The 19,451-nt window shown below is 38.6% G+C and overlaps 1 protein-coding gene across 2 annotated transcripts in view; it reads left to right on the top strand.

Moving 5' to 3' along the window:
* The window catches only part of LOC144654526 (uncharacterized), a 46,506-nt gene that overhangs the window by 761 nt on the left and 26,294 nt on the right, over positions 1–19,451 (top strand). Inside the window, exons 2-15 of one of the 2 annotated variants that reach the window (XM_078514688.1) lie at positions 1,619–1,679; positions 5,191–5,295; positions 5,972–6,025; positions 6,643–6,719; positions 8,020–8,121; positions 10,095–10,247; positions 11,955–12,058; positions 13,393–13,664; positions 14,091–14,138; positions 14,584–14,672; positions 16,028–16,244; positions 16,782–16,847; positions 17,922–18,061; positions 19,314–19,451. In XM_078514688.1, coding sequence (XP_078370814.1) covers positions 1,619–1,679; positions 5,191–5,295; positions 5,972–6,025; positions 6,643–6,719; positions 8,020–8,121; positions 10,095–10,247; positions 11,955–12,058; positions 13,393–13,664; positions 14,091–14,138; positions 14,584–14,672; positions 16,028–16,244; positions 16,782–16,847; positions 17,922–18,061; positions 19,314–19,451 — 1,626 coding nt within the window. The remainder of the gene's footprint in view (positions 1–1,618; positions 1,680–5,190; positions 5,296–5,971; positions 6,026–6,642; positions 6,720–8,019; positions 8,122–10,094; positions 10,248–11,954; positions 12,059–13,392; positions 13,665–14,090; positions 14,139–14,583; positions 14,673–16,027; positions 16,245–16,781; positions 16,848–17,921; positions 18,062–19,313) is intronic. The other variant, XM_078514680.1, reaches the window with a different exon arrangement.

The raw sequence follows: 19,451 nt of genomic DNA, 5'->3' as shown, positions 1-19,451 counted from the left end.
CACTTCATATAACAACTCATTTACTATATATATCCCTGGTTTTTGATGATCACCTAATTATTAAGTAATTCTTTGAATTGTAAACATGCTTGGTTTTGTAAGCTTAGCATGTTTTTTTTTTTACAATTCGTTCAACAAAAATGCCTCAATGCTACTGCTGCCTTAGCATATTTGTTTACCCATGTTTTGAGAGGAATCATGATCACCCAGTAACATTTGTATAACCAAAGTTCATAACGTGTACAGGAAGTAATAGATTCAGAAGTGCTCTATGGTGGTGTTGGAAACTAATAAGAGGGAGGGAAGGGACAGGAGAGTTAGAATGGGTCCTTTGTGGCTTCAAATGGGAGACGTGGATGGCAACTTGCTTCAATAAGCTAGCCTAAGATGGGAGGGGGGGGGGTGGTGGGGGATATTTGGCCTTCTGGGCTTTTGTTTTTCACTCATGGGTGGTGACCCAGACTGTCTGGGTCCCTCCCCTAGATCAACCACTGAAATTATAACATTTAAAGCACCCTCTCTATTAAACGCCCTTGGCAGGCGGGACCATGGCCTAATGGTTAGTGCACTGGACTCCAGATTGAGCAGTCAGGATTGAGCCCTGGCCGGGGCTATTATGTTGTGTTTTTGGGCAAGACACTTAACCCTCATAATGTGCCTCTCTCCACCCAGGTGAATAAAGGGGTACCGGCAACATTATGCTGGGGTTAACCCTATGATTTAAAACCGCCAACTGGTTAGCTCAGTTGGTAGAGCACCGGACTATCGTGCGGGAGGTCTCGGGTTCGACTCCCAGACCGGACCAACACTCAGGGTCTTAAAATAATCGAGGAGAACGTGCTGTCTTTGTAATTACTGTTGATCAGCAAATGGTTAGACGTTCTAGTCTTCTCGGATAAGGACGATAAACCGTAGGCCCCGTCTCCTGCTTCTTCAGTGTTATAATCAGCAGGGGACGTTAAAGAACCCACACAATCATCGTAAAGAGTAGGGCATAAAGTTCCTGGTGTTGTGGTCTGTTCTATTCTATGGGTTAGGTGGTGGGGTGAGATCATACACATGGACGGATAGCGGCTGCCAAAGGCGCCTGATATGTTGATGTCCGGTCTTATCCCATAATTCTAATTGTGAAGCGCATTGAGCTTTGTAAATGCGCTATATAAGCACCTATATCATTCATTCATTCATGATGGACTAGCGTCCCATCCAGGAGGAGTGGAATACTCCAAGTTGCTTCATGCTACTGAAACTGTGATAAGCTCCAGCAGTATGGGCCACTAGCTATATAGGCTCGGATGCAGACTAGACTTTTTATTTAACCCCTCCCCTCAGCTTTCCCTAGATGGCAGATAATAACAATTTATGAACAGGACAAACACATTTTTTAGGTACAGCATGACTTGTTGTGATGTTTGATACTATGGGGCATTTAACTGATTTTAAAAGGTCAAACTATTGTCAGTGGAGACTTTTGAAATTTTTATGGGTGTTACATAATTATAAATCTTGACTTTATTTTGCCAGCCCAAGATTGCTTTTGAGTCATATTGAGTATTTTTAAAAATGGTTTCTTGATATAATATTAATTTTTTTGTCTTTCTTTAATGATTATAAACAGGCAGCCAACCTGTTTGAGTATTGTTTGGTTCCGAAGTCACCGCTCCAAAGTGTCAGAGAAGGTAAAATATATTAAATGTTTGTTTTTTAGTTAGTTGTTTATAACAGGAGGAGATTTTGCTGTTGTCATGCGCTAACCGCGGATCGCAGACCGCGTATCGCTGGCGTGTGAATTAATTACCGCCATATCGAACGGTGCGTGACGGCCGCGAAATACATGTTAGGATCATTGCTTCAGGTCAAAAAAAAAACAAATTTTTCTTGCCAATTTATCCTACCTAAAATTTTTTCCCGGAATCGACAATTTTAAACACAAAAATATCCCTCGATCACTTCGTCACTTAAAATCCTGTGTTCCCAGTCCCTCTCCCCCCTGGGGGTCTTCTTGCACTCAAATTTGTCCAGAGCAGAAAAATGCTGCAGTAATATTCGCTACATGCAAAAATGCCTCAAATCAAAGCCTTACAAAAGCAACAGCACAAAGAGTTCAAAGCACAGTGTTCTTGCAAATATAAAGCAATGCTTTGGTGCCGGGGGGGGGGGGTTCTCTCTATAATGGCCTATATTCATAGGCTCAGCCTGAAAGGGGTACCTTTTTCAGGCTTTAAGTATACAAAAGGGTAGGATTTCACAAGTTTTGGTATATGAAAGGGCAGGGAAATATAAAAAGGCCTTTAAATAAATATTTCAAACAGACGCAACTTATGGCTGCATTGCACATGTTCATGGACTGTGACAGCCAGAAATACTAGTGTAGGGCAGCAACAAGTAAACATAAGAAGACTGGAAAAACATTTTAACATGTAAGTATTCATGTTTATTTCAATGCAAACAAAATAGAACATTTTGTAAAACAAACAGCACTATAATCCTGCTTCCACCAAGCCAGGCTAATCTTACACCTTAAAAGGCAATCAACAGCAGAACAGATAGATTTGGCCTTAAAATAACTGAAGACACAGGACTAGTTTCAGAAATGTGTCTCTCTCAACAAACTTGCTAAAATCTGCTCTTGCTAACAGGATCATTGGGCCATCTTAATTACTCCTCCTGACAAAATGTATGCTTCTTTGTTTTGATGCTAAAGAACAGCTGGTCATTCTTTATGAAAGTCACTCTCATTCTTAATATAATGGAGGACTCATTGCAGTCACTTCTTATTCAAATATTCACAACTGACCTTATTTCTTTCCCAGATGTGTTATGAGACTGGATGGGGCTCCAGTAATAATTTGGGGATCAAACTTGACTGATTCAACAATATTAAATGCAGTTTGAGTCATGGCATTTCTGAATGTAGCACAAAGTGCATTGACTTAAAGTTCAGTGTATGACATTTGCAGAATGCAGACTTTTCACTCCGGTTAGCCTATTACGCACTCTGATTTGTCTACTTTTTACTCCGGTTAACCTGAATATCACTTCGGTTAGCTTTCAATAATGGTAATGGTAACACAATATACTCTCTTAGTCTGCAGTTGACTACAGTCTGCAGTTTGCATTCTGCATTCTGCAGTCTGCAGTATGCAGTTTGCAAATACCACTGGGACACCACTTTAATTTACAGTTATATGGCCAAGTCTTCCCCAAAAAAGTGTGAAGCAACATATGCAGTAGGCCTGGTAAATCATTTACAATGGTGCCTTGGATTGGCCAAGCTGAAAAGGAAAAAAGGAAAAGAAAAAATAATTATTTGACAGATGTTATGTTTGCTTTATAGATAAACCACTCAAGTATGTATGTGGATATTTAGTCATAAATGATAGTATGATAATTCAGGCTATAAACCTTCGGGCGGGCGGAGGGTTCGAATCCTCCTGCCGTTCGTTCTTCTTCTCTTTTTTTAATGCCCTCAAATAAATGTCCAAAATGCGACTATCCAATAATTTGTCGATGATTTTGAAAATAGCCTGTGCTTCCCAACGCTTAATACCTCTTTACGAACCAGAAAGAGCCGCCATCTTCAAAGCGGAGTAGACCCTGGGAACGAGGGTGTCGCGGGCATGCCCGTTACTAGGCAACAATAACAAATCACCGGTTAAAACCGGTTATCACTCATTATTTACAACACCCCCACCCCCCCCCCCCAAACCCAGAGCTTCGCGAGGCCCTGCGAGTCACGTATTACTAGTAGCGAAATAATTTTACATGCAAATACAACAAATGGAAGTGGGAAAAATATGCTAATACGTTTGACCCTGAAAACAGAGTATTATTTCTATTTTAAGACATTAAGCCCGATTTTTGCCAGTGGCCAAAGTAGTAAAAATAGAAACAATACATATAGAACTCGAAGTATTCCAATGAATCTTATTGGATATATGTGTGAATGTTGCATAATGAAGGAAAATTATCATCAGAAATGTCAATAAATATGTTACAATAGGCTTGTCTAAGCCTGATCTTCAGATATTACCCGATGCCAGCGGTTGTTGTTTATTTGAAATGTTTATACCAAGCACACAGAATGAACATTACAATCAACCACTGTACGGCATGTACACGGCAGGTGAGACGGATGTCAAAATCAGTCAAATTGCCTTGAAGAAAACGGGCATGGAAAGGTCTAAAACATTTGAGCAAGATCCCGATTTTTACTTATTTCCCTTCGACAATTTCCAATACAAACATTCTTTTCTTGTAAAATTCCTGTCCATTTGGCGTTGGATATACATGTAGATTCTGAGTTAGTCAAGCAGAAGTGTTTCCCAATGACCAAGGTTTACGGCGATTGAGGGTTTTTAAAGGCAAAATTATCCACGAGTTCGTGTAATCGATGTGCATAGAATGACTAACGATACAAAATTCAAAACACATTAACTCACCTTTTAGCGTTTGTAAGTGAATCAAAGCACTTCCCTTAGGCTTTGTAGCGTGGTAGGAAACATTTGCCCTTTTGATGACAGCGGCCGCCATATTGTCCAAAACCCTTTTCTCCTCAGAGTTCTTCGACGCAGTTTGCCATTGTTAAACCTCAAGTCAATACGTCTACTAACCATGGGTTTAAAAAGGTATAATGTAGCGCCCTCTACACGAAGTAATTAAGCTCAGAAGCTGGTATGAAGAGGTTAAACTAGGGTCATAAAAATGTAAACATTCGAAACATTCACTTCTACTAGTCCAAAAAGTGATCGCAACTGCGCATGCACAACCGCAGCTCCTCCTGTTGTTGTTTATATATTAGTTACTATGTGACTTGCAATTTGAGTTGAAAGTTGGTGGGTTCATTTTTAACAACCAAAATGCATTTTTTTCCTTCAAAGTCAAGTAAAAAAACTTTCTGATCAATAAATAAAAGTGCCAACTGGTTATTGAGTTTCTGTGGGGGAGGTAGCGGGGGGGGGGGGAGGGGGGCAGAGTTAATAATGGCATCTTCAGTTGTGCTCCCACTTTACCTTAGTTTGCATTTGTGATACTTTTATTGGTCAAAATTCACGGCAAGGAAACAGTCAGAATAGATGTTTCTAAAACATGCAAAAGTTCATTGAAAAGTATGTTTTTTGATTGAACTTTTAACGTTTGCTTTAAGTTATACTTGATTGAAATATTTCTTTGTTTGTTCACCAATTATAGCCCACATCAAAAGTGTCAATAACAGATGAAAAGACAGGCACAGTCAGTTATGCTGCCAACTGGTTCCCACCTAACTCTGTGGAGTTGGTTGTTACACTTTACAAGGTAATACATACACGTACAATGTACAATATTATGTACATAATAAATTTTGCATACACAGTCACTGTGTCAGTACTGTATGCATAGCTTGGCAGTGTGGCTTATAAGACTCAAGTACAGTACAGTGGGTGTAGTAACTTGAGCCTGACTCTATGGGTATTTCCGAAGAAATCAAAGATGCGAAGATCACCGCGGAAAAAACAAAGATGGCAAGATTGAAGCGAAGATCTGAAATTGACCAAAGTTCGCGTGATCAAATTGAACACTCAGATAGAAAAACTGTCAAAACTCATAAACACTACAGAAAATTTCTGAATTTTGGCATTTGACCACATTTCACGAAAAAAACAACAAAGGTAAAAATGAAGATCTACTTTAAAAAAACGAAGATTTGCCAAAAAATTGCGAAGAAAACAAAGACCGTGGGTACCCATAGAGAGGCTCTAACTTCCTTTTTACACATGTATCAGTGTCATAAGCATAATTATACAGACAAATAATGTATTTAATGATGCCAGCAAATTTGTTATTTTAATACACAAGGTTACTTATAAAGACACATGTCAATAATATTAGCTAGTAATTAATTGTGTGGCAACATTTTATCTGTACAGAAGTGTTTTTACTGTTAGTCCACATGTGTAACATTCCTTAATATTTAAATATGACTTTTCTTCAGGATTTCACTGGAGTCATGTTTAAAAAGAAAGACTACATGTTTGTCCTTGAAAATGTAAGTTCTTTCCATACTTAGTACAATTTTCTTTAAATTGTAAGTATTCCTAATAATCCGGCCCTATCCCCCACCCGGGAGCAAGGAACTAAGAGAGGGATTCCTAATAATTATTTGTAGATAAAAGTTTATGGTATGACTTATAGCAGGGTGTAAAAAATATGTAATATGTGTAATCAACTTGTCAATCATACAAATCACATGACATTTGTGTATGTCATGGTTTAAATTTATCTTTGCTTCAAAATTTTCAAACCAGTTTGATTTCAAGTTATTTTTCATGATTGTCATAATTTCATATTTTATTGTCTCATAATCATAATCTGAAAGAAAGGGAAATAAAAGTCAAACAGGTTTGAAAAGATTTAAGCCAAAGATAAAATTAATTTAAACCACAACATGTACAAGTGTATGCACTCCCATCTCCACCTTAAGAAATCAGTTTTCCTCACAAACTTCCATACAGTGTCATTTTTTTTTGATACTGGTTTTGGGAATAATTTTTTGATTCAATTCCATGCCACTTGGTGATTTTCTCTGTTCACATTAATTAGATTTTGTCTAAGGGAATCTTATGGTAACAACATGTTACAATGCACTTGCAACTCTCTTTTCAGGTTACTTCAGATGCAAGAAAGAAGCTTGCTATATTTCCGTGTAACATGGCAGAGTACGCTTCTGCCGACACAGAAGTGTAAGTTTGTACTGTATCAACAGTCATCAAGCTCTCTGCACGAATTGCACGCATATGGTGCCCTTTAGTTATCTAGCTCTCTGTGCACATTTATTGGGAGGCGCAGTGGCGTAATAGTTGGTGCACTGGACTCTGGATTGAGTGGTCTGGGCTTGAGCCCTGGCTGTCTTGTGTTCTTGGGCAAGACACTTCACTCTGACTCATAGTGCCTCTCTTCACCCAGGGCCAGGTTGTTCCAAAGGCGATTAACGCTAACCCAGGATTAAAAGATGATCGAGGATGTTAATTTCTCTTGTCAAGAAGGGTTTTCCATAGCTGTTTTGTGAAGTTTGAGATTGGTCCACGTCAAAACTGGGGGAGAGATAATATAAACAAAAAGCCTCAAAGAAATGTTAAAAAATTGAAACCAAATTTCACGCTCTTCCTGGATTAGCCTAATCGTGCTTTGAACAACCGGGCCCTGGTGTATAAATAGGTACCAGCAAATTTAATGCTGGGGGTAACCCTGCGATGGACTAGCATCTCATCTAGGGAGGAGTATAGAAATACTCCTAGTTGCTTCATGCTTACAGAAACCAGGATAAGCTCTGGCTTGATGGGCCACTTGGCTTGTATGCAGACCTAACCTTTACCTCACCCTGTGCATCTTATCATGATAATAATTCACAATGTAGTCTACATCATATTAGGTCTCTGCATGTGTTGCTTGGCTTATAATGTACTATGGTGGATAGTTATCTTACAAGCTTTCTGCATGCATTGCGGGCCTTTGTTGTTGTGCAATGTAGTGGACATACAGTCAAATTCTCTTTACGGACACCTATAATACTGACAGATCTCTATGATACAGAAACTTTCCTATTACAGACAGTTCACTACCCCTTTAACATGAACACCTCCAAAGTACAGGCTCTCTTACTGTCCCTTTGGTGTAAGCTGTATTAACTTCTTCCTCCCTCCCCCAGCTCTCCCCACCCTCCTTTCTCCCTTCCCCTTTTTACACCAGCTACCCAAGCTAACGTAAAAAGATTCAATAGCAAAACAGCAATTATAACAAAAAGCATTTATTTAGATATACAGTGTTGTTGAAGCAGTTTTCTAACTTAAATACAAAATCAGAAATTACAAAAGTTTATTACATCTTTAGCCTATATTGATTCAGAAAGTACTGTAGTACCCCTGCAGTGAAAGGGATAATCCAGTCCGTTGACCATATGAGACATATGGGACATAAATCTCACTGACATAAATCTTACTGCATGACTTATTAACAATAATTTCTTTCTACATTTGGGGTTAGATTTGACCTGGAGATGGAATTTAAACCGCTTTCCAAGAAAATTGCCTCTGCAAGGCTTGGAGCAAAACTTAAATGTGAATTCATCAAGGAAGGGAGAGCAGAGTAAGTTGAGATATTGGTATTAATTTAAAGTAATATGTCTGTGTTAATTTACAGCATTCTTTCTTATATAACGACCAAATAGTCCTACAGCTTGCTAGTCAAAAACATGGTAAAATATTGTAGTTAAGCAACAAAACAAAAACAATAACAATTTTTTTAAAAAAAGGTGGGTCTTGACCAGGGCTGTCATTAAGTTTTTAAGCAGCCGCTACATTTAAGTTATCACTATACGCCAGTGTAACATAACATTATCAACATCTTCACCCATACATACAGTGAACTCAGCCGTTACACCTATTAAAAGGTGCAGCCCTAAATGACAGCTCTGCTTGACAATGTGTGTATGAGCCAGCGAGCCATGTGAACCATTCCATTTAGCTTTAATAACACATTGGTTAGCTTAATTAGCACTCCGGTAATTTATAAGCCTATGGTCAGTTTATGTGGCTTGTGGTTAGCCTTTATATTCTTTTATTGGGATTTGGGATTGCTGTCTCGCATGGCTTGCAAGTCATGTGAGCCATTCCAGTCAACCTAACATTGGTTGGCCTAAACAGCACTCCTGCAGTTTTATAGCAATCGAATTATAGCCTAGATACATTTAGTTTAGGTAGCTTGCAGTAAGCCTTTATATGTAGTTTTGGGATTTCTGGCTCGCATGGCTTGCATGGCTCGCTGGTTCGCATATTTTCCACACCCAGAAAAGTACTTTTATGTTATTACTTTATGATTATCCTCTCCACATCATTTAGTAAATAAACCCCTGTAGGCAGCTGGTATATTGGAGGGTAATGCCTGAGGCTGAAAGATTGTCCAAAAAATGAACAGTTGGCAGAGAAGCGAAGCTTCGAGGGCAACTGTCAAATTTTGAGGACAATCTTTCAGCCAAGGGCATTATACTCCAATATACCAGCAAGCCAGAAAGGGGTTTATTTATTTTATAACCCTCTGATTAATTTCTACCATGCGCTTTATCGCCGCAGTAAATGGGAAAAAAACCTTGAGTGATAATCACAGTGTAATTGCAGTTGAAATAAATTCAAGTTGATTAGTTTCATGTTTTTAACACTGTGATTTGTCTGAAACGTTAGACTAGAAAAGATGGCATTTTTCGTTTGTTTTGTACTTGTATAAAAAATCGGGCGACGGATATCTAATCGGACAGGGTATATTGTCTGTGATACCCTTAATACTTAAAGTCCGGTAGAATAATCATGATATTTTTAGTTTTTAAATTTTTAACTTTTATACTTCATTTTGTGCATGTATTGATTTTTTAGCTCAGCAGATTTAATTTAGTTAGGTATTTTATTTTTATATTTTATTTTATATTTTAGCATAGCGATTGAAAAGCGCTATGTAATGAAAGATTAGCTAAATAGCCCTATATAAATGATTATTATTATTGTTATAGCCGCCGTCCGATTTTGTACCACATGATACGTGTTGTCCAATGAGCGCGTGCAAAAATTAATCGGTGGGCTATAATGATGGATACCCTTAGACAGCTGCTTCATCCTGCCAGTTAGACTTGATTAAATACAACTTCAAAATCACATGTTTCCTGGCTTCCCTTTTCTGTTTTAGATTTGGAACATGTTGGATGTTCATTAAATGACTCACATGTCTTATTCCTAATCCTGACTCTCCTCTGGGAGAATAGCTGTGTTAACTGGAGACTGGAATTTGTTAACTTGGAAACTTGCCACCTACTGGAAACAGGATGAACATCGATAATCGAACCCCTTTCTAATAGGCACCACGACAGTCTATTTGTAAATTCTCCTTAGTCGAGCTTCCATACCTTTCCTACAGCACTAGTTGGGAGAAGTTAAAAAAAATAATTTAATTTGATACTTGTAATCTGCGTTGAATAAGAAAGTCTATAAATAACGCTCACCCCAATTAATTGCAAGTGAAATTTTTCTGTCATGTGTTGTGTGGCTTATGTTTTTATTTTTTATTTTTCAAAGTGAAGATGACATGCAAAGCAACTTCAGTCATCTAAGTGAGGCAGAATTCAAATCGAGGCTGTCTGAACTGGCTGAGTGCAGCGATGAAGAAGAGGAGGACGAAAGCGAGAGCAAACCACCGGAATCCAATAAACTTGCAGATCGTTCGAAACAGTAAGTCAAATAACAAAAACAAGACCTCATGAATTGTTTTCAATTTTTTTTATAGACATACACTAGAAATGATGTAATAAAATGTTCAAAACTCAAGTGGAACCATGTTCCCTAGGCAAATGATTTCACTGCCAAGTTTTGGACATTTTATAGCATCATTTTAATTCAGCTATAATATATAGACCATGGCCAAAAAAATATGGTCAATTTGTTTTCACAATAACATCGCAAATTTACCAGCAATTTGTAAAGAAAATCAGTGCAGAATTGCATGCGTGCTGGATAACTTGTAAAATCAATTTTTGTCTTAAAGCTGACGAGTTTGTCGCAAATTTTGCCCTAAATGTCCCAATAAATATTCCACAACTCTCCAATTTTCGTTTATTGGAAAGTCGTGACAATTTCATTAGATTTCTTAAAGCTTCCTTACAGAGTGTTATGCTACAGGTTACACTGTACGTCATTTTTACCTCATTGGGGATAGCTCTAGTCCAGTCCATGGACTCTCTTTTCCGTGTGCCCTTATAGGGGTTGAACCATAATTAGTAGAGGAGACTGGTTATTAAAGGTGGCGAACTTTAAAGAAATAACTCTAGTTTGAACCTAGGTGCGAGTTGAGAGAGTCCAGGATTACTTGCGTGTGCATGCTCAGAACGAACCAATCAGAAACGAGGAGCCTGGCGTCACTTGCTTGGGATGCGCGCTCAGGTTAAAATTGCTCGCTCAAATGAAGAGTTCAACTACGCGTCCAAGCGTGCGAATGAATGCAAGAAACAACTGTACTAAATTGCATGGAAAGCCAATTCAATAAACAGCTTGCAAGTTATCCTGGACTCTCTTCTCGCGCTTGGGTTCAACCCTCTATTAAAGGGCGCGCGGAAGAAAAACTTCAGGGACTCAGTGGACTAGGATAGCTCTCGTTCAATGAACGCGCGATAAAGTTCTCTCAGTCATTGGAATGGTTCAAAGATTGTGACTGTGAATCCCTTGAAAAGTCCGATTTTAGGGCGCATTATGATTTGCAGGTGGAAATAAAAGGCGCCCCCCCCCCCCCACTAAATACAGTCAACTCTCTCTAAGACGGACACCGTCGGGAGCGGCCCCAACTGTCCGTCTTAGAGAGGTGTCCGCCTTATAGAGAGTCGAGCTAAAGTGACACCAGAAATTTTGAGAAGATAAAGCTAAACGGCTATGCACAACGAATACACGTCTGTTTTGAGTCGCTTACTTTAGCAAAACCTATAAAGTGAAACAAAAATAATATCAGAAATTCGACTTGTCATTTTGTTCATTACAAACGGTAATATGTAAGTAGAAAACTACCTCTTTGGTGCCATAATAGTATACTTAAGCAGAGAAGTAATACATTATTAATAGCGGATTGTTTTTGGTAAGTTTGGTATTCTAAAGGCGCTGACTTACTATGCTATATGTTGATACCAAGTTTCGAAGTATTGTTCACTAAAAAAATAACATTTTGTGCGTGTCCGTTGGCGGTTTCAAAGTGTCCGTTGTCCGTCTTAGAGAGGTGTCCGTCTTACAGAGAGTTTTGTTACAGTAAAATGACTGAAAAACGGCAAGGACCATCACAAGGTGCCCGTCTTATAGAGGTGTCCGTTAAGAGAGAGTTGACTGTAGAATTATTATTAGGTAGAATGTTTATGTGAATCTTGATTTCCATCTGACTTATTTCTTTTCTTTTTGCAGCACGTGGTCTCAGTTCATTGATGAGATGAAAACATTGGAATACAGAAATGTAGCGATGATTGGAAATCCTCTGGCAGATTTTGCACCCAGCAATGGCAATCTAGGTACGGAAATAAAGCATCGTCATGTATCCTATAGTCCTACCAATCCCAAGAGTAAATGTGTAATTTCTTTTTTAACTTGTAAAAGAAAAACCATTGCACCTTTACTTGTACTTTATTAGCAAAACTACGCAGCCAAGGCACTACCACGAGTCTTTAAATTGTTTTTCATACCCCCCAAAAATCGCTTCTAAAATCAAGCCACCCCACAAAATGCATATTTTTTTACTATTTATTACTAACTATTTACTAACACCTACCCAAAAATATCTCAGAATCGAACATTTCTAACCCCCCAAAAAATCCTTTGATCATCTCTGTCACTTTAAATCCAGAGTATCCCTCTCCCCCACCCCCCTGGGCACCAGAGCATTAATGCTGGCTCGACCCAGTTTTTCAGTGGCAATACCTTCACGTTGAGAACCAAAATATGGGTGCGAAGTTTGATTTCTATCCGCAAATTAAGGTTATATCTTCCTATAAATTTGTATAGGTAATCACATGATTTCGAGTGCAATTTGGGATAAATCAGCACGAGTAAATTTTTCAAAGGCTAACCAAATTGCATGAGCCCGTATAATCTTTGAAAAATTTACGAGTGCTGATTTATCCCAAATTGTACGAGAAAAATAATGTGATTACTTGTTAATAATACACATACAAAAATTTCACTTGAAGTGGATGACAAACAAAACGTGTTCAGTGGCTTACCTTCCGATTCGTTCTTAAACATAACGGAGTTGCCGGGCTTCGTAAAATCCAGATACCGCTAGGGAATTTTAAATCTCTCTGTCATGCATTATCAGGTGCTTTTATCCTTATTCAGTTGTATTGGTTTGGGCTGAAATGTCCAACTTCAATTCACGCTTGTAATCTTTCTTCTTTACGAGCCGTCGCACGATTGGTAGCTTTCAGTAGTTTCGTAAAGCCTCTCTTGTGCTGTACAAACGTCCAATTCCTAGTTCTTTGGTTTATATACTTATAACTTTCGTTAATTCGGTCAAACGTTTCATGAATCGTTATGTTTTTGCTCGATTTTTGCTCTCTCAAACACTCCGACATCGGCCGCCATTTTGTTTTGGCGCGCTTTCCGACTTTCCTGTCAATCAATTTAATTTCAACTTTCTGCACTCAATTTCAACTTCCTGCACTCAATTTCAACTTTCTGCACTGTTTGGGATTAATTGACGTTCTCTCAGCCGATGAGCATGCACAAATTTTTTTATGTTTACATATTATTATCAAAGATATTGTTTTCAAGGGTTAAGGTACCTATCAATCTGCGAAATCCCCGTGAGGTAGCTCCTTTAAAAGGTAAAAATCTTTTTAAATTCTAGTCAATACAGATGACAGCCTTGGAAAAGGCGTAACATCCACTCCCCAAGAACCAGAAACTGAGCAATCAGAAAGCAAGAGCAACAAGCTTTTGGAAAGAAACAGAGAAAGCCGACGAAAAGTTGTCAGCGCCGCATTAGAAGATTTGACAGAATGCGAGGAGGAGGAAGAGGAGGAGGAGGAAGATCTGGCAATCAACTTGTCTACATCACCGTTGTCTTCGTTGAGCTCTTTTAAAAACAAATTTCAGTTTTCTTTTTCCGGACGGAACAAGGTGAGGTGGCAAAGAATCGGGGGGGGGGGGGGGGAGAGGGGGTAAGTGGGTAGTTTATCCTAAGTAAACGCAGAAGACGTTTCTCGAAAAGCGCCTGCAATTCGAACCGAAAAATTCCATTCTGATGACGTAGCTCTACAGAGATCCGTGTAGTGTCTCTGATTGGTTGTTGCGCGGTTTTGAATATTTCGCGCGTAAGTAACAGCCAATCAGGAAGTAGAACTTCGTCATCAGTGGAACTTTTAGGGTCGAATTGCACACGTCTTTCGAGCGTACTCTCCCTATGGGTCGAAATAATTGCCTAAACGTTACTCAGATTTGTTCGGATTATGTTGCAAGCATGCATAAGAAAAGCATGCGTATGCATTTACGGTTACTAATATTTTTCAAATTATGTTTATTAGAATGTTTTTGTTATTTTACCAGCGCAAGCCGTCCGACTCATCATCCGAAGACACACAAAGGGATATTGAGGTATGTGAATACAACTCCGAATACACGAAATATTGCTTGTGATAACAACTCGTCACGTAAAATGTGGCAAATATTGCGACAGCATTGCGTTTTGCGTCTGCGTTTCTGCGCATCTCTGGTGTGCAAAGACATTACTGGCGCACAAAACTCGGAACTGTTGACAAATACTTTTTGTGCCGTCTACAGGATCAAATATATTTGTTTCATGAAAATTGCTCGTGTAGAAGACGCTTTGTGGTTATTCCTGTTGAGAATTGCATCAAAACGTTTTTGGTGCACGTTCATTCTTCTATTGCTCTAATGATTTTGTTTGTGCCAATGTAAACCAGCCTTTAATTTCAATTCAGTATGGAATTTAAGGGCCATATGTCTGTTAGTCAGGTGACTTACTTTCAGTGCTCGAAAATAAACTAACGTTATTTATTAATTTTTCGTTTTGTTTAAGGGAGTTCCTACTGAGAGCAGTGAAAACAGGGTATCGGAATGGCTACAGGGAAATGTTAACGAAGATGGCGCAAGTCAAATGAGAGTCGAGTACGTATTTGGTTTAAAAATTTAAAATAATCATTTAGTTAGATAATAAGCCTCAGGAAAGGAAGTAGAAGAATTTTTCAGCGTACATGTATTGTGGGAAACGTTTTTAAGGACATGTTGAAAGGGGAATTGAACCAAAATATATCTCGGGGAAAAAACTAAGGATTGTGAATCTAATTGGTGTAAGAACAAGCTGTAATTGCATTTTTAAAGATGGCCTTCAATTCCAAATCGAAATACGAAAAGCAAGGCAACTCACGTGTTTTGGGCTCTCCAAAATGTGTAGAATTTGGCCACTTGATGATGTTGTTTTCTGCATAACTGAAAGCCGATGTTACACTGTTGAACATTTGTCGAGCAACAAATGCTGAACAGTGTATCATGTGATGTTGAATGGTAAAATATGCCATTCAACATTTTGAACGGCTAAGAAATGTACAACGATTTATAGCGCACGTGCAGAGAGTTTAGGGACTGTTTCACGGCGTGGCATTCCGTATTTATTCGATTAAGCACCCTGGGCGCTAATTAAATGTTTGGACTTTAAAGGTGGGCGCTTATTCCAGGCTGGGCGCTTATTAAAATTTCACCATTTTTTTCAAGTAGTCTGTTTACTTTGTAAGAAAACAATGTTTAATACATGTAACTAAACGTGAAGGTGTACGAAAGCTGAATTTTAAATGTTCATTGAAAGTTTCAGAAAAAAAAAACTTTAAAAGCTTGGTCTTCGAGATAGTCTCGTAGTAGTACTTAGTCAATTTAAATCTCAACCTCACAATAATCAAAATTCCTCTTGTACCCTCATTTTAGAGGGGTAGGGATGGGCGCTTATTTGAAGCTGGGTGCTTGTTAACTTTTTCTACCTTCAGGGTGGGCGCTTATTCGAGGTTGGCGCTTATTCGAGGTTGGGTACTTAATCGAATAAATACGGTATGTGCAAGCTATAACGTTAGTCCGTCGTGCAGATGACCCTTGCGGGAAATTTGTCTTTGAAAGTTTCGCGGTCATTCGTGAAAAGTGTGGCAATGGAGGTGTTACTTCTCATTACAATTCCTTACGTTTTAAACTTGAGCTAACATATGAATGTACAGGCTATTATGTTTACAACCAGAAAGAATGATGCACAAATTTCACTGAAAAGTTAAAATTTGTTGAACCTCGAATTTATTCTCGACCTGTAGGATTTATTCTGAAAACATACACGAGTTTTCTACACGCATCCGATTGGTTAATAGATAATAGAATTGAACCATAACACTATCCCTTTAAATCTTTTGTTTAGTGATCAATGTTCTTGTTGCCATTGCCTTCATGATTCGCTTAAACTCAATAAACGTTTTTCTCTGTGTATGTAGACAACTCGAGAAAGACAACATGAGTCTGAGAACCGCATACCAGAAACTTGTAACAAAAGTTACTGACCTGGAAAATGAGAAGGCTGACATCAAGTCTGAAATGGAGGAGTTGAAGTTAAAGGCCAAATACAAGAAAACGGATTTTGTCAAAGAAAGGGAAGAGTTACAGGCAGAAATTACAGAGCTGCAAATGTTGGTTGAAGACTTGAGAACACAGGTTAGTGAAAAGCTGTGGCTTTTAGCCTTTTTTCTTTGCTGTCCCATTTTAGACCACGTGATGTTACCCTTAAGAGTAACGTCTTTCAACTTCAAGCAAATTCACATGGAAATGAATGAATAATTTCAAGATGGACAAAAAAAAAATCTGGAGAATATCGCATGATCTAAAATGGTCAATTTACATACGTAAATAAATAGGTCCATTTTTTGTCTCAATTGTCCCAGTTGCCCTAGTTGTTCCAGTTGTCCCAGTCGTCTTAGTTGTCCAGGTTGTCCCAGTTGTCCCAAGTGTCCCGACAGATCCAACTATCCTCATTTTATTGGGTGTGCGTGACGTCAAGAAGTAGTTATATAACAACCGTACCCAGTGGCGTCACTCGGGGTTTGGTATATGGAGCATTACCGCAAAGGAGTACACAAGAAATGTGGTGTAGAAACTTGACTAAACTGCTTGTCCAAAAGATGGATTAGTTTTATATCCTGTATACAATCACTCACTCACTGTAATGACATTTGATATTTTTTTGCTGTATAGCTTGGGCAGGCTGAATCTAAGTTGGAAAAGACAACAGAAAAGGAAAACATTTCGTCAAGTTATGAGGTAAGAACGTAAACCTGTAACATCCATAGAATTTATACAGTTTTATTTTTTCTTGTTAATACTGCTTTATCTATTTAATTAAAGGGACTGTGTCACGGCTGAGTAAAGTTTATTTTATTACGTTTTGCCAAATAGTCGGTATGATTAATATGAAACTTAATTTTGCAAGGAAATTACTTTTACGGATCTAAATGATAAAACCGTTGCTTTATTACAACCAAATACGTCTCTTGGGCGTTATATTTTATAAAGTTACAATTCAAGCAAACGAGAGTGACGTTGAAAACTGTTCAGCCAAACAGTATTTTAAAAACCCACTCCATTTCAGTCGTCTTCACTTTTGGCCATCCGTGCCTTCTTTTGTATTTGCTGTGTTTTTGGAGTGTTCTTTCACTGTTTTAACCCTTTCTTGTCACGTGCACCAGATTTTTTAAGCGGTTAGTTTTATATTTCGCTGAATTTGATGGCTCATTTTCCACGCCTCTTTTTGAAGCTTCCCCTTCCCACCCCTCCCTCCCACCCTTCGCATTAAGTCAGCACTTTTTCCTTTCCTGAGTGTGTGAGATCGACACCCGTTGCATGGATGGAGCACATTACTAAGAACTTGCCTCATTTGTTGGGCGTTTGATCATTGAAAACCTCGTACAAGACGAACTGCCATTGGTTAGAACAAACCTTCATGGGAATTTTAAACAAAATGCGAGAAACGTTTTTTTATGGCAAGTAATAAGAAGTGAAAGTTCAAGGGAATGTTCTTTGGTTGTATATTCACTTATGTCCAGGATTGAACACAAGTATTGGTAAATGAGTACTCCATGTTTGTCTGTGTTATTTGGCATTTCTATATTACTTCATATGAGACAGATGTTAGTGTGTTTTGGTAAACTTTTATTAATGAGGACACTTTGTGATGCCTGTCATGAGGAACGTGCATCTCACTAGCGTTCAATCCTGGACATATCTGTGTATATTGTGTTGTTTAAATTGAGGCAAACCCTGCCTATAACGTTTGTCTTGTTTTCTGCTGTTGTTGTTTTTGTTTACTTACTTATTGTTTACTGATTGTTCAATTAGTTGTGTCAAGTAAGAGGCTGGTTATGTAAGAGAGGTGTGAGAGGATTAACGGGAAGAAAATGGCGACGCCGCTGGTTTTCAACTGACCGTGATGGCAGGCTCTACTACTATCAGAAAAACAACAACACCATGCCTAGAGGGTAGGTATCTGTTATCATTACCAAATAAGATCCCTGTTTGCTGGCCAAAGATCGCGTGGTTGTCACTTTTTAAGAAATTGTTCCTTTAAATAAAACATACACCTGCGTAACGTTCAGGCCAAAAACACCGCAGTCTACATTGCGAAATCTTTAGTGTTTTTTACAGATTGTGAGAGTGAAGGTGTAAGAGGAAAGGTTTATGGCTTTTCCAAAGACGCGATTATCTGCGCTCTGACAAATTTCGTTATCCACAGCCAAAATGACTTAACGCTAAGACCCTTGTTTGTTGTCTGACCGGGTTTGAACCCACGAGCGACCCTTCTTAAACGCGGCAACCATTTGACAAAAGAGACTCGATTGGTAGCAAAAGCCAATCAGATTCAAGGATCAGTTAACTTCTGCTAGGCCGCTGTACATAAACTCGATAGCAGTCAGGATATCAAGCTTTCACATACTAAAGCACCGTTATAATTTTATCTAGCTCCCCCTACCTATATAATCAAATAAATCAATAAACTATAATCTAATCACTTCCCCCTGTGTGTATTACTTATTACTACGTGCCACTAATCCAGTTAGTGCACCCATTGCAAAAGTGACATTCAAGACATTGGCATAGAAATAGACCAATAACACGACTGAATCATATTGAACACGTGCACGTGAATGTGTTATGACTGCCAATCCTTACATAAACGCGATCAAGATAAAATGAGGGATTATATGGACAGGCGGGCTATCCCATCTAGGCGGGTTAGCTCACCTACTTGGGGCCCACCTCCTTGTAAACATGCTCTTATTGTCACAGTTCTTGAGTAAGAGTACCGTATTTTCTCGATTAAACGCCGGGTCTCCAAGTTGTATTTGAAAATCAACCCCTTAGACAATTATTAAAGGTTGAATATGCTTTAAAAATAATGTCTAATTATATAGCTGTCAAAAATAATGAATAAAAATCATTTCTTACAAACATAGGGCTTGAAAAAACTCCTGAATTCAAATAAACGCCGGACCTATAGGGCCAAGTTTGAAATAAACGCCGGGGGCATTTAATCGAGAAAATACGGTATCTGTTGTTCTGACGTTTATGTAACAAAGGTATTACGTACCCTGTCTCTAAAAAGCACCCTCTTCATTTAAAAAGCCTTGAGCTACCAAAAGTAAATTAGCGCTCGAGCACTAGATCGAGTCATTGCGGTAAGCTATGCGATTTAACACGTAAGGCTCCTCTCAGAGTTGGTTGTGTTCTTAGATTTATAGATCTCGATGTGATTATCGCCGTTCAAGATCAGCCTTCTTCACAACAAGACATAAACAGCGCATGCTTCAATGTCGTCACACCCACACGGACCTACGAGCTGATGGCACACGATGAACAAGAAAAACTAAG

Source organism: Oculina patagonica, chromosome 1 (genome assembly GCF_052425735.1).
Source record: "Oculina patagonica isolate OP01 chromosome 1, crgOcupat, whole genome shotgun sequence".
In the NCBI taxonomy this organism is placed as follows: Eukaryota; Metazoa; Cnidaria; class Anthozoa; order Scleractinia; family Oculinidae; genus Oculina; species Oculina patagonica.
Note: the sequence above shows the minus strand (reverse complement) of the source record. Positions and strands in the feature narration are given on the sequence as shown.